The sequence below is a fragment of the Pinus tabuliformis genome, chromosome 5_1 (assembly GCF_031772625.1).
Source record: "Pinus tabuliformis cultivar Carrire ecotype Pingquan chromosome 5_1, CPIR1, whole genome shotgun sequence".
Classification (NCBI taxonomy): domain Eukaryota; kingdom Viridiplantae; phylum Streptophyta; class Pinopsida; order Pinales; family Pinaceae; genus Pinus; species Pinus tabuliformis.
In genome coordinates this window covers 744,870,352-744,885,502 of record NC_142305.1, presented here as the reverse complement: position 1 = coordinate 744,885,502, position 15,151 = coordinate 744,870,352, and the positions used below count along the sequence as shown (strand labels likewise).

The 15,151-nt window shown below is 39.1% G+C and overlaps 1 protein-coding gene across 1 annotated transcript; it reads right to left on the bottom strand.

The window, feature by feature from the left end:
• Nucleotides 1–3,605: 3,605 nt before the first annotated feature.
• Nucleotides 3,606–8,760, bottom strand: LOC149167092 (uncharacterized). The gene has a single exon (XM_089432863.1). It carries the CDS (start codon nucleotides 8,321–8,323, stop codon nucleotides 6,290–6,292), a length of 2,034 nt encoding a protein of 677 aa, XP_089288989.1. The 5' UTR covers nucleotides 8,324–8,760; the 3' UTR covers nucleotides 3,606–6,289.
• Nucleotides 8,761–15,151: the final 6,391 nt, after the last annotated feature.

Here is a 15,151-nt window from a genome sequence, read left to right as displayed (position 1 = left end):
TGCCTGTGCCATTGCCAAACCAACCATTAAGAAGCACGGCCTCTATACCCCGTTGCCTACCCCTAGTCGACCTTGGGAATCCATCTCCATGGATTACATGTCAGGCCTTCCTTCCACTAAGCATGGAAATGACTGTGTTTTTGTGGTCGTCGACAGGTTCTCGAAAATGGCCATTATGGTGGCCTGCAAGAAGAATATCACAGCAGAAGCCACTGCTAAACTCTTCTTTGAACGAGTGTGGGTGCACTTTGGGATCCCACAGTCTATCATCTCATATCGAGACAGTCGGTTTCTCAGCACATTTTGGTCTAGTCTCTGGTCAATGCTGGACACCAAACTCACGAAGTCCACAGCCTTCCATCCTCAAACTGATGGCCAGACAGAGGATGTCAATAAGATGATTGTGCACATTCTGCGCATGTATAACTCAAAGCATCCACGCACATGGGACGAGAGCCTCCCCTATGTTCAGCACAGCTACAACCGAGCTCTTCACAGCTCCACTGGCCATAGCCCTTTTCAGGTGGGTTTGGGATTCCAGCCACTATGCCCCATTGATGTGGCCATGCCACTTGCAGCTACTCACATAAATTCAGCTCATGTCCAGTCCGAAATAGATAAGGCCACCAGCTTCATTGAGCGCATCCAACATATTCGCCAGCAGGTCCATGACATTCTTGAGAAATCAAATGCCAAGTACAAGTAGCGACATGATCAACATTGGGTGCCACACAAGTTTCAGGTGGGCAACAAAGTCTGGTTGCATTTGCAAAAGGAACGCCTTACTGGAGCCTATCGGAAATTGAGACCACTCCGATATGGTCCTTACACCATTACTAAGGCTATGGGAGACAATGCATTTGAGCTCAACATTCCCCCTTTCCTTGGCCTGCACCCAGTGTTCAATGTGGACCGCCTTCGGCCATACTTTCCACCATTGCTAGACACATCCGACATTGCAGAACAGCTCGAACCCACAGAATTAAATCCAGATTGCATGGAACAAGCTGCAACTGATCGGATCATGGACACACAGATCAAGAACACTCGCCAACAGAATATCCAACTGTATCGAGTTGTCAAAGCAGGCCAACTCATTCAGCAGGGCAAGTGGCTCACCAGAGAACAAGTTCAGCAAAAGTTTTCTCATCTCATGGACGAACTCAACGCAATGGGGACCATTGCTTCCTAAGGGGGGAGGAATGATCCAGGTGGATATTGGTGGCCACCTGCCAAGTCCACCTAGACCCCCACCATTGTTTCTCTCGGCATTTTCAGTTTCCTTAATTGTAGCACAACTTACTATTTTTAGCATTTTTTCGGGTCCTGAACTTCTGGAGCCGTTTTGAGGCCCTAAACAACATTTTTTGGGAAATCTGGGGGCAACATGGGTCCCTAGACTGATGTTGCCCTTCCCAAAGTGGTAGTGCTCGGATAGATCTTTCTAACGAGCTATTATACGCATCAAACGGAGATCGTATGCCAAAGTTACGACCCCGGGAAGTTGATGTACCAATTTACCCAAACGGGGCCCACAGTTTGGCGTTTCATCTCCTAGGGTTAGGTTTTGGAATGTTAAGGGTTTTCCATTGTTTCTCAACAATAAATAGGTCTTCGAGCCTCATTGTAACACAGTTCAGAGGCATGTAGCCACCACATCTCTTCTCAGAGATAAGCTACCATCGCCCTAGCTGGTTTATTTCCATTTCTGGTTGTAAGCATATTTCAGTATTTTCCATTAATGAAATGAAGTATTATTTCCGCTGCATCTTTGTGTATATGGTTATCTCTGTAATTTGTTGCGTTCCTGTTTAAATCTGGATCAGTTTCCCCACATTGGGGTTTGTCCCTGGCTAGTGCCACATCTTGTGTCCTCTTGTCTTGGCTTGTCTTCTATGATTTATGTTTATGTTCTAACTACGATTTACTATTATGCTAATGTGATTACTAACCTGGAAAATATATTGAGCTAACTGTGAAAATTGAAATAAATCGCTCTAAGCATAGAACATACCTAAATTAACAGAATTCCAGATTAAAACTCTACTAATTTGGTGTATGTTGTAATTTGTGAATAATTCCACATGCACAACAATAGTGAGACGGTTTACAAGGCATCACCTGCACCAAAAATTTTCCCAATTTGAAAACTGGATTTGAAGTGCAAGTCCTCAGGTCCTAACATTGCTAGTTTTGGAGTGCAAGTCCTCAGCTCCTAACATTGCTAGCTTCCATGTCATCCCTTATGGGCCCCTCTCATTGGCTTGTGGTTGCTATTTGTGCGGTGTACATAATAGAAGGCTTGCTTACAAAGACACTATGTTTTACACAAGGTGATTCAGTGCTTCTTTCTAATTCAGCTTGAGTAGCAAAGGTTATCCCGTGTAGAGGTATTTCACAAAGGTTGCTGGGGTAGCCAACCCCTCCAGCACAGCCTGCTCCATGCTCAGTTTTTAAAATTCAACCCACAGGTATTCAAGGAGAATACCCATAAGTTTTCAGCATGTTCATATCCAGTTACAGCAGACAATTCACCCATAGACAACAGTTGTAGAAATTATCAATGGGAGATTCAATTCTTTACAATTTGCATGTAGACGAACAAGACAATGTTAATCCTAAATTTCTGTTTCTTAAACAAATTGAATATTTTCTATATCCAACAGATGTCATTTGCTAGAAACCGAGGTTGGTGTTTACATCTACAATTTTCTGGTTATAATGCAGAATGAAACTCTCCCTTTAAGGCAGAATCTGTTTACACAGTGATAGCAGGTTTTGCCAGGGAGCAGCTTTTTTCTCGAGTGATTAAAGGATATTGGGCAGAAACTGTAATTATTTACTTCCAGAATGCAATGGAAGAATTTGATGATTGAGGATTGGTTGATGAGGGGGAATTTAAATATTGTTTTTTATTCATATTCATTCGGCCCTTTCCTATGACCCAAATTAATAACTATCCTAGAACTAGTCATGAGAGTCATTAAGGACCTGATTATCAAAAGTATCAATCCAAAGCCGACAGTAAGAAACCCCGTACTTCACTGCATCACCAATAACCCCTACAAAAGCAAAATCCCTCCTTGTAAAAATGGAAATAATTGGCATCCCTCACAATTATCTCTTGCCCAATAATCTTTAAAATGACTTTTAGCGCAGTGTGGCAGTCAGCACAGAATTTATTTTTAACTATTCGGATAGGTGATCCATGGTAAGTGCTGATAAGGCCAAAAGCTATAGCCAGCTTCTTGGTACGGTAGAGAAGAATGTGTTCCTTGTTTTCCTCTTCATTGTTCTGTAAACAAAGTTGGTGTGTCTGGCCCATAACCTGCCATCTCCATCAACCCAGCCAATTTCTTCAATGTTGAATAAATCTCCTCCTTGTGGATTTGATCTATCCTTTACCAACGCATGAACTTTGTTTTTGGTCTCTATCCAGCTACATCCATGCTCTATTTCCACTCCCATCTTTCATAATCTTTCTCACCTTTGCCACATATACCACCTGTAGGCTACAGCATCAATGTTTGAAAGGAGAACATATGGTGTTGCACCTTGTGCTATCAACTCAAAATGGTGCTCCACACCCCATTTAGTTAATCCAGTATTCCCATGAGTTCAGCATGAACTAAGTAGAGTCCCTCATATGACTGCATCAAGTTTAAAAGGAATTTTATTAATCATATCCTCTGCCTAATCAGGTGCCTAGAGTGACCAAAAGTTAAAACAGTCAACCATGCATGTATGGTGCTCTGTTGTTGGTTAAATGCCGTAGTTGTGAATTGTTAATTCAAAGTATGGGAATCCTTTGTGCATTACGTCTGCACGGCTACATCCAGAGAAAGCCCCAACAAAGGTGATGTAATCGGGTTTTATGCCTGCTTGTTGCATTTGTTCAAATATTTCAAGCACCTCGTTGCTTAGACCATGTTGGACATAACCTGAAGCATTGCATTCCATGATACCAAATACCATTCATATATTTGGTTAAAAGATTTATTTGCATCTTCTATGCTTCCACTTGGCATACATTGTAACAATGACATTCCCCGGTGAGGAATTTGGCATCAATCTTGAACTGATGATTTGCTAATCTACCTGTTTGCCCTAGTCCAAAGCTGCTACATTGGCAGATGCACTCAAAATATCAACAAGGATGGAAAGAGCAGGCTTCATGCCTGCCACTTGCATTTTGGAGAACAGTGGCAGTGTAGCCTGGCCTTGTCTATTGTGTATATCCTGCTATCAACTATCATTGCAATCAAGGCAACAACATCATGATGTGGTAATCTGTCAAACAGTGCCCTTGCATCCTCCATTTTACCATTCTGAGCATATCCTGAAATCACTGAAGTCCATGAAACTCGTCCTGACACTTTATCAAACAGATACTAAGCCTCTACCATTTTTCTTTCTTGAGCATATCCTACAATCATAACATTCCATCAGACTACGTTTCTCACAGGCCTTTTGTCAAATAACTACTGTACATCTTCCACTCTCCCACTCTAGGAATGGCCTGAAATCATCAGTCCATCAAAAATCTCATTCAGTCATTTTTATCAAGCATTTGGGATGCATCATTTACATTCCAAAGAAGACCGAGTCCAGATCTTCTCCTCTGGCCTACATTTGATGGGCTTGAGGGGTTTGTCTCTCAACCAATGGATGCTAGACTTTAATCCAACAACATAAATTGCTTCAGCCCCCCTATGGATTCACCTTCCCCATTTGCCGTTGATCTTCTGAGACTGAAAAACCCTCTGAGCTATTGGAGATAGCTTGGGGAAGTTCATTGAAGCAGCCAAACCTAAGGGAGGAATCAGGACACTACTCCTGCATCTGCATGGAAATGGCTTTGGGTAAGGGGTTCCTGGAGGCCATCATGCTCCAGCTGGATGGACAGACTTTCCACCAAGATTGGGACTACGAACAACTGCCATTCAAGTGTAATCTGTGCGATACATATGGCTACTTTGTGAAGGGCTGCCCAAACACAACTACTTCCCCTTCTCGGACCTGCCCAGTGTAGCTCCCAAATCTGGCTCCCCAGAACAACCCAGTCAGGAGGACAGATCCCATTTTGAACAATGAACAGAAAGAAAAAGTAGCAGGCACAACCTCACAATCCAAAAGAGGTGAAGACAGCTCCATCCAGCAGAAATTGATATCGAGTGTTAAGCAACTAAGAGACTTCTGAAAATCCCAAGTAGCACGTGGAGGTCCAACCATCTTCAGAAAAAGCTGCCCCCATCTCCTAGAGGCAGAAATTTCACTGAAAGAAGTAGCATGCAATTCAGCGGTTCCAAAAGTAGTTTCAGATCTTCAATCTCTGCCAAAAGAACCAGAACAGGAAACAAAGGAAAAATCCCAGCTGTGCCAAGCCGATCAGGAGAACACCCAGGCTGATCCAGAAATTGTCACAGGTATTCAAGTTGCATGCAAGTTTTCAGTATATTTCTTTATCCAGTAACACGAGACAGATCACCACTAGATCAAAGTCCTATAAATGATCTATGAGAGATTCTCTTCTTTACAATTTGCATTTAAATGAAGACAACGTTAGACCTGAATTTCTATTTCTTAAACACATTGAACATTCTCTGTAGGCCATGGATAAAATTCTGTCAGAAATTGAGGTTAGTATTCACATCTACAATTTTCTGGTTATAATGCAGACTAAAAAAACTTGTTTAAGCAGAATATTTTTTCTCAGTGATGTCATCTTTTTGGTTAGTCGCTTTTTGGTTAAGGCAGGAACTCTTTTCGCAGCAATGTCAGTTTTTTCGTTCAGTAGCTTTTTGTTTAAGGCAGAATCTGCTTTCTCAAGTGATTAAGAGATACTGGGCAGAAACTGTTCTTATTTATTTCCACGATGGAGTGGGATACCTTACTGAGCAGGGTTTGTCTGATGAAGGGGAATTTAAATATGTTTTGTATCTCTATCCATTCAAGTTTTCCTAGAACCAACATTAATAAGTAGCCTAGAACTAGTTATGAGATTTGCTGAAAACCTGATTATCAAAAGTGCCAATGCCAAGTGAATGGTAAGAAACCATGTGCTTCACTGCAATATTCCCCACAAGAACAACTTCCCTCCTTGAAATGATGGAAACGATTGGCATCCCTCACAATAATTTATCGCAGTGTGGCAGTCACCACAGACACGAAGATTTTTAACTATTCGGATAGACGATCCAGGGTATGTGCTGATAAGGCCAAGAGCAATAGTCAGCTTCTCACTATGGTAGAGAAGAATCAGTTCCTTGTTTTGCACTTTCATGTTCTGTCAAAGAACGTTGGTGTCTGGCGCATAACCTGCCTTCTCCATCAACCCATCCAATCTCTCGAGTGTTGCATAAATCTCTTCTGTTTGTGGATGTGATCTATCTCCTACCAAAAACCTATGAACTTTGCTTTTAATCTCTATCCAGCTACATCCAGGCTCTTTTTCCACTCCCCTGTCTTTCATCAGCTTTCTCACCTTTGCCACGTCATCCCACCTGCCGGCTGCAGCATAAATGTTTGAAAGGAGAACATAAGGAGTTGCATCTTGCGGTTGCAACTCAACAAGGTGCTCCGCAGTCCATTTAGCTAATTCTGTGTTTCCATAAACTCGGCACGCACCAAGCAAGGATGCCCATACGACTGCATCGGGTTCAAAAGGCATTTTTATTATCATGTCCTTTGCCTCATCCAGGTACCCAGAGCGACCAAGAAGGTCAACCATGCATGCATAGTGCTCTGCTTCTGGCTGAATGCCATAGCTGTTAGTCATTAATTCAAAATACTGGAAGCCTTTATCCACTAGGCCAGCATGGCTACAGCCAGAGAGACCCCCTACAAAAGTTATGTGATCTGGTTTTGTGCCTGTTTGTTGCATTTGTTCAAAAACTTCAAGTGCCTCACTACCCAGACCATGTTGGGCATAACCTGAGATCATTGCATTCCATGATACCAGATTTCGTTCGTGTATTCGGTTAAAAGACTTCTGTGCATCTTCTATGCTTCCACATTTAGCATACATCGTAACAATGGCATTCCCCAATGAAGAATTTGACATCAACCCTGAACTGATTATGTGCTTATGTACCTGTTTACCCTGCTGCAAAGCTGCTATGCTGGCAGATGCACTCAAAATAGTAACAAGGGTGGAAAGATCAGGTTTCATGCCTGCCACTAGCATTTTGGAGAACATTGTCAGTGCCGCCTGGCTTTGTCCATTCTGGGTGTGTCCTGCTATGATTGCATTCCAGGCGATGACATCATGATGTTGTATTCTGTCAAAAAGTGCCCTTGCATCATCCATTTTGCCACTCTGGGCATATCCTGAAATCATTGAAGTCCATGAAACAACATCACGTCCAGACATGTTATCAAACAGACGCTGGGCTTCTAGCATTTTTCCTTCTCGAGCATAGCCTGCAATCATAGCATTCCATGAGACTACATTTCGGTCAGGCATTTTGTCAAACAACTGCTGTGCATCTTCCATTCTCCCTCTCTGGGTATATCCTGAAATCATGGCAGTCCATGAAACAACATTTCGTCTAGGCATTTTGTCAAACAATTGGAGCGCATCTTCTATACACCCCAGCTGGGCATACCCCGTTAACATGGCAGTCCATGAAACCACATTTCGTTGAGGCATTTCGTCAAACATATGGCGGGCATCCTCTATCCTCCCATTCTGGCAATGTCCTACAATCATTGTATTCCAGGAGGCCATGTCTCTGCGAGGCATTTTTTCAAACAATTCACTTGCATCTTCAACGCTCCCACATTGCATATATCTTCTAATCATCGAATTCCATGACACCATGTCCCGCTCGGGCATCTCATCAAACAATAATCGCGCAGCTTCCATTCTCCCGTTCTTAGCATATCCTGTAATCATAGAATTCCAAGCGATAACATCGCGTTCAGGCATTTTGTCAAACAATTGCCGTGCATCGTCTAATCTCCCATGTTGACAAAAACCTGATATCATTGAAGTCCAAGAAACAACATTTCGTTGTGGCATTCTATCAAACAAATAGGCCGCATCCTCTATCTTACCATCCTGAACATATCTTGTGATCATGGAATTCCACGAGAACAGATTTCCTTTGGGTGGCATCTGAAACAACTGCTGCGCATTTTCCGATCTATCAGCCATACCATGCCGGACAGCCCTGCCATCAGATGGGACGACATGCCTCTCAAACATTTTGTTTTTAGCATACTTTCTACTTTTCAAATTTGAGGAAAAAACATGCCCGCAGGCACCCCATGGCACGTTGTTGGTGTGTAAATAGAGCATACCATTTAATTTTCCCAGCATGCTAAAAGTCCATGGATTCTTGTCTTACAGCGACAACTATGCGAGAGCTGCACCCATGGACACCTATTAACGACTTAATCAGAACACAGATCTCTTTATTTTTAACTTGATATTGGTTTCTGTCCATTCTTTTAAAGAATTTAGCTTATAGAATCTTTATTTCCAACGCTGCGACCTGTTATGCACCCACTCTAAGAAATCATCGAAAACTCGTACATAACGTCACACACGATCATTCTAAAGGTTTTGTCCCTGTAACCCCTAGCTTTGAATGATTCCAGAGACCTCTGTCGCATGACCATCCGCACTGATGATTATAGACAGATTTGACGTAAGGTTGACGGTAGGAAGAGTTGCTTTTGAATTACTCTAGTTTATTGGCGAGGTACTCCACAAACATGTCAAATATAGTTGCTCATAGATTGGGCAAAGTGTGAAACATAGGTGCTCAGATTGGCCAAAACCTAATAAGTGAAATTAGAGAAAGTTGAATGGGATTCGGAGAGGAGAAGATCCATCAGTGTAGATTTATCTTAATTTTCGATTTGTTAGTTGTTGAAAGGTAATTAAATCTGGTTTTATTGTAAAATAGGTTTGCATTTTAGATTTGATTTTTTTCAACGTTTAGTAGATCTGTAGTTAAGAATTAAGATGGATCTAAATTGGTTTAATCATTAATTATAATTATAATTATAATATTTTATTTTATTTTATTTTATTTTATGAATTAAATATTTCAATTAATTATTATAATTAATAATTAATTTTATTATTTAATTAAATTGTATTTTATATCATTTTTATTTTTATGTTATTTGACCAAGTCAAAATGTTTACATAACATAACAGGACAACATCTCTTTCGTACTGCACTGGAGAGTGCCTCTCAGAGCAATGACAAAGAAAGTGGCATAAATAATTGCACTGGTTTTTATAAACTTAGGTATTTGAGTTGCATGTGGATCCAGGAAGTTTGGGGTTGTGATGGACAGTGAAAGTGCTTTTAGGGACCAACACTTATGGAGCACAACCATGGGACGCATTTGCTAGATGCATACTCACTGAATACATTGTTGAGCATGCTTGGGTGCATATCACTTTGGGCACACAACCTTTTGACATTAAATAGTGGAAAAACAAGTCATGGAGAGGGTAAAGACCATGTCCAGCCTAGTGGAAATTGGGGGAGTGAGCACTTGGGTCCACCTTAGAGTGAAAGACTTGCAAGTGCAACACAATCACATATAAAAGGAGAACACCTCAAAAGTGTTAAGACATGAGAGATCATTCTTCATTCATAAAAATATGTAGAGGATCTCTACAATTGTGCTAAGTTCAAGGTTGGCACAATTGGGCCATTTGCATTAATTGAGTGAGAAAAATAAGAATATAGGACCTTGTTGATCATTGGGATTGGTCAAATCTCAATGATAATATTTAAGGGAATTGATTTCGTCCTCATTTATATAGGGGTGGTGCTTGTTATGAAACCAGCTCAAGAAAAATATAGAAAAGATAGATCAACGCCTTAAAATTCAGCCTCTTCGAGGAGGCAACCTCCTTTACATTACATAAATGAACAATTCCTGGATGATACAAATGAAAAGACCTCCTTTCTATATATAGGAGTCTAAGGGTTCATAACATAATCAGAGCCGACATAACAATAATAATGTAAGGGCACAATAATAACAATAGTGGGCTTCTATGGGGCACAATAGTAACAATATGGGCACTACATGGGTACACCAATATAATAAGTGGGTTGTACTAATAACAATAAGGGGTTACACTAGTAGTATAGGGGCCTAACATGCCCCTCTCCTTCAAAAAGCGTTGTCCTCAACGCTTGAGCAGTTCTTGATGCTTCTGTATAAAATTCTTGTCCTCCCATCTGGAATCTTCAACGGGTAAGTTCTTCCACTTGATGAGTTACTCTGAAATTGATCGATTTCGTAGCTGTTGGGTTCTTGTTTCTGTGACTGCTCCAGGTTCCAATATGATTTTTCCTTCCTCTTCAATTTCTGGCAATGCTGTTTGAATTGGGATCTTTTGAAACTTTTGAATAAGTGGCCATACTTCTTCATCCTTCTTCCATTCATCCCTTGCTTCGTTTATCCAATCTGGTTGGATAATAGAAATAGCACAAAATAATGCTTCCACATCCTCATTCTTAAAGAGTCTTCCCATTCGGTAAGGTCGCCATTTTTTAAGTGCATTTAGTATTGCCAACATTTCCTTCTCATAAATAACTTGCTAGAGATGTAGCAGTAAAAATACCCAATCACCTACATCAAAACATTTTTCACTACAATGTTGATCTACCTGTTGTTTCGTTTGATTTTGCACCGAAGTGGTGTTATCCTTTAAAAGTTGGAGAACTTGTTGTTGATGCTCGATGTGATCCTTCACTACTTGAACCTTTTTCTTCTTGATATGTCCTTCTATCTCTAGAGTTTGAGGAGTGGTAATTTCTTCCAATCCTTTACAAAATATGGTCGGATTCATTTCTTGATGCTCGATGTGATCTTTCACTTCTTGAACATTTTTCTTCTTGATATGTCCTTCTATATTGATAGTTTGAGGAGTGGTAATTTCGACCAATGAATTACAAGATATGGTTGGATCCATTTCTTCTTTCTCGATGTGATCTTTCACTTCTTGCACTTTTTTCTTCTTGATATGTCCTTCTATATTAAGAGTTTGAGGAGTGGTAATTATTACCAATGCTTTACAAGATATCGTCTAATTCATTTTTTCTTTCTCTGGGGTGGGGTCCTGGCGCATATCTTCTTCTTTTGATGTTTCTTGATCCTTTTCTTCCTCCTCTTCATATTCTATGTAAAATAATTTCTTCTCAACACACTTATAACCTTTAGTGCATTTGCTATCACAATTGTAACAAAACCCTTTTTCTCTTTTTTCTTCCAATTGTTGTGGTGTAATCTTTGTAGGTTGTGGAAGGCTAGGAGAAACAACACTTCCATCTTTATAGTTGTGAGGGGCATGCTTCCTGGTTTCCATAATTTTACTTTCCACTATGTCACAAAGCCCTTTTACTCTTTCCAATTGTTGTGGTGTTGCTCTAAAGAAGGTGTTGCTCTTTGTATCCTCATAATGTGCTATCATTTCCTCCGTGAAAATTGACCATGTAACAAGTTGTTTACAAGAACAAAGCCCTTCATACCATAAAAATTGATCCGGTTCTAAATATGAAGATGCAATACATATATTTTGTAACAGTGGTACACCATGTCGATCAAAATATTGCTCCATCTGAAGTATCCAATTTACCGGATCCTTGCCATCAAACTTCCTCATCTTGCTTTTTCTTGATTTTAGGAGCTCGATCTTGAAACAACTGTAACTCTGTATTTTCGGATCTTTAAGTTCCAAAATTGCGACCTGTAGTAGCCCTCTGTGTCCTCTTTCCAATGCCACCAGTCTGATCCAGATTGGATTCTCCAAGAAAGAGTTATGCACAATCTCCCAAGATGACCTGATTATAGACCTTTCTAGAAGAGCGAACTTGTATGAAGTGCCACGTGTCACTGTTTCGACCTTTGGCTCTAAAAAATATATACAAGAAACTACAGTCTGTTCTCTTTCTATACCTTCTTACGAAATTTCAATCTGATGCTCAGAGAAAAAGTTATGACGATTTTCCCCAGGTCACCTGTTTGAAATGTAATTCATGAGTCTGCAAAAAGACCAAGTTCCTCAGATCATATCTCCGCAAATATAGCGCAAAAAGCTCTTAAATTCGGACTCGAAGTTCAACGCGATGTCTTCTCAAATGGTGTTTTTTTTTTAGCTTCTGAAACATCGCAGAAAAAAAGTTATAGCAAAAATGCCACGATGACCTATTTGGAGCAGCGAAACCCTAGAATCCAAAGCTCTGATACCAAATGTTATGAAACCAGCTCAAGAAAAAGATAGAAAAGATAGATCAACGCCTTAAAATTCAGCCTCTTCGAGGGGGCAACCTCCTTTACATTACATAAATGAAAAATTCCTGGATGATACAAATGAAAAGATCTCCTTTCTATATATAGGAGTCTAAGGGGTCATAACATAATCAGAGCCGACATAACAATAATAATGTAAGGGCACAATAATAATAATAGTGGGCTTCTATGGGGCACAATAGTAACAATATGGGCACTACATGGGTACATCAATATAATAAGTGGGTTGTACTAATAACGATAAGGGGTTACACTAGTAGTATAGGGGCCTAACAGTGCTCCTTTATAACAAATAATCTTTAAAAAAAAAGTGGAAAAACAAGAAACAAAAAGGGGGTTCGAGATAGGACCATGCCTAAGATATTCACAATAATATGATACACATTGAGATAGATACAAATGCAATTATCAATCATTAATTTCTAGCATGTCTAAAAGTGAAAGTTACACATTTGAATAAGCAAAGATAATTATGGAACACATTTGCAGAGAACTTTAAAAGATATTGCATTCAAACTCATTGTAATGAAAAGAGTTGCACCCTTGTAATCTCTAGTTTTAAACTCAAAGTCCAAAGATTGCACTAGGCATGAACTCTTAATAGTTCTTTATGGAACTTTTAAAAAATATACAAATGTTTAAATAAAGTATGTAATATCCAAGAAATTCAAAATTCATTCATCCATTTAAAGACAGAGATTGGGATCCTTCGAACCATATAGTAAAGAAAAACCATGTAAGAGAGGAAAAAAACAATTTACAAATTGACCTTTATACCTGGAAAACTCCATAGTAAAAAAGGTTCAATTATTACTAAGTGAGAAGAATAAAGTGGAGGTGCGGGACCAAATTAGACAGTTTACTTACAGTGTTGGAAAGCTTCTCTCTTTGTTGAAGATTTCTCCAAATTCAAATTGTTGGATGTGAGTTGAAAACATAATTGTTAGAACCATCAATAAGATATTTGGAAGTTGTTACCTTTTCTAACATATCCTTGAGCCATTGCTCAATGTACCCGTCTAAAGGTGCAATGATGACTTCTTGTTTACTTAAATTTCGAGTAACTCATCCTCAATATCCTTCAAATCATAAGCAATTTGATATACTATGTTAGATTGGTCTTAATTCTTGCTGACAAAATGAATTAACCAATTTTCAATTTGTTCCTTTGGGAAATAAACAAGTTTATTGAAGTCATTTCCCCACATGATCCTTAGTACATCCATACAATCCTACATTTGTTTTAAATTTAACAACATACCATCCATAATTAAGCTAGGCCCTTCCAATGCCACCTTGTTAACCTTAAAGACTAGATTACTCTACCTTTTCTTAATATTGTCACACTCGGAAATTCATTCTCGAAATTTCCTTATTCTCTCTTTCTGACAAGCTTTTAATTTTTATTTCTCTCTAGGGAAGGAAGTTTTTGTTCTTTTCTTTGGGCCTCATTTATGTCTAAATCCTTTATAACAAATGTGATAAGGGCCTCTTTATAAAAACATCTCATCATTTTCCAAGTCCTTTTGTAAATATTCAATAAGAGAATTAATTCGAACATATAGATTGGTCGAGGTCATAGCTACTCTCACACTTCAAAGATTCTATCAATTCTCTTATTAATATTATCAGGAACTAGATTCCGACCAACAAAATTGATGGTGCCCTAATCCTTGCGCTACTTTCTGGGATGTACTCTACAATTTGGGTTAGCCTAACTATAGATACATGTTCAACATATAATGGCTATGATAACAAAGTTATCTCCAAATCCTTTATTCTTTGTTTTAGTACTGCATTTTCTGTTTCATGTTCATAAATTGAATATGCCAATGCATCCTTGATTGCTTGACGGAATTCAAACAACTTGGAAGGCTTTAATCCTTCATTATGTATGTGTGAAATGACTTTGACAATAACTTAATATTTTTAACATTCATCTTTTCAAACTATAATTTCTTTGAATTTTTGTTATAAACTACATGGTGTAATGTCACAGACTTGATTTCAAAATCAATTGTCCCCTGTTGAGTCAATTCCTCATCAATTAACTAACTTTCATGTTCCTTTCTTCCCAATATAGCACTTCTAGTGTTCCATCAATATCATCTATCTCCATAACTTGAACATTAACATATGTGGGTGTGGCATGGGTGTTACTTCTTTTTCTTTTTGAACTAACTCTAGTAATATGAGTCTTTTCCAAATTAAATTTTGAGTGATTTCTATCACCACCTTCTCTAGCAGAGTCGCTAGCATGCTTTTTCAACTCTTTCCTTTGAAACTGGCTCCTCAACATCGAGTTTCTCTTTTATGATTGTTGTGGAGTGGAACCAATGCTTTTGGCAAGGTGTACATGTTGTATATGGCATTTGTTAGTGCCTTGTAGAGCACTGAGATCTTCATGAAAAGCTTGAGGAGTATCAAGCAAGACTTGATTATCTCCACCTTCAACTTTCCTTACTTGAAAAATGATACCATATCCAACATAATTTAGATGGGTATGAAAGCATACTCAAGGTCGAAACCCCTGACTGCTTCTAACTCAAGTAGCCTAAAATTGTCCATGTATGTGGCATATTCATCAATATTATAGAAATGTTCTTGACACATACCTTAATTCTACTAGAGTTAACCAACTTTTTGGTCAATTTCTTCAAAGGACCCTTCCCTCCATTATGGTTTGAAAGAAAGGCATCATCCTCTATTATTCTAATGATCTGGATTTAAACAGGAACGCAACAAATTACAGAGAACCATAAATACAGAGATGCAACAAAAATAATACTTCATTTCATTAATGTAAAATACTGAAATATGCTTACAAACAGAAATGGAAATAAACTAGCTTGGGTGATGC

Excerpts from the sequence above, each read along its gene's own strand:
- LOC149167092 (XM_089432863.1), bottom strand. The coding sequence starts at position 8,323 with ATGCTGGGAAAATTAAATGGTATGCTCTATTTACACACCAACAACGTG.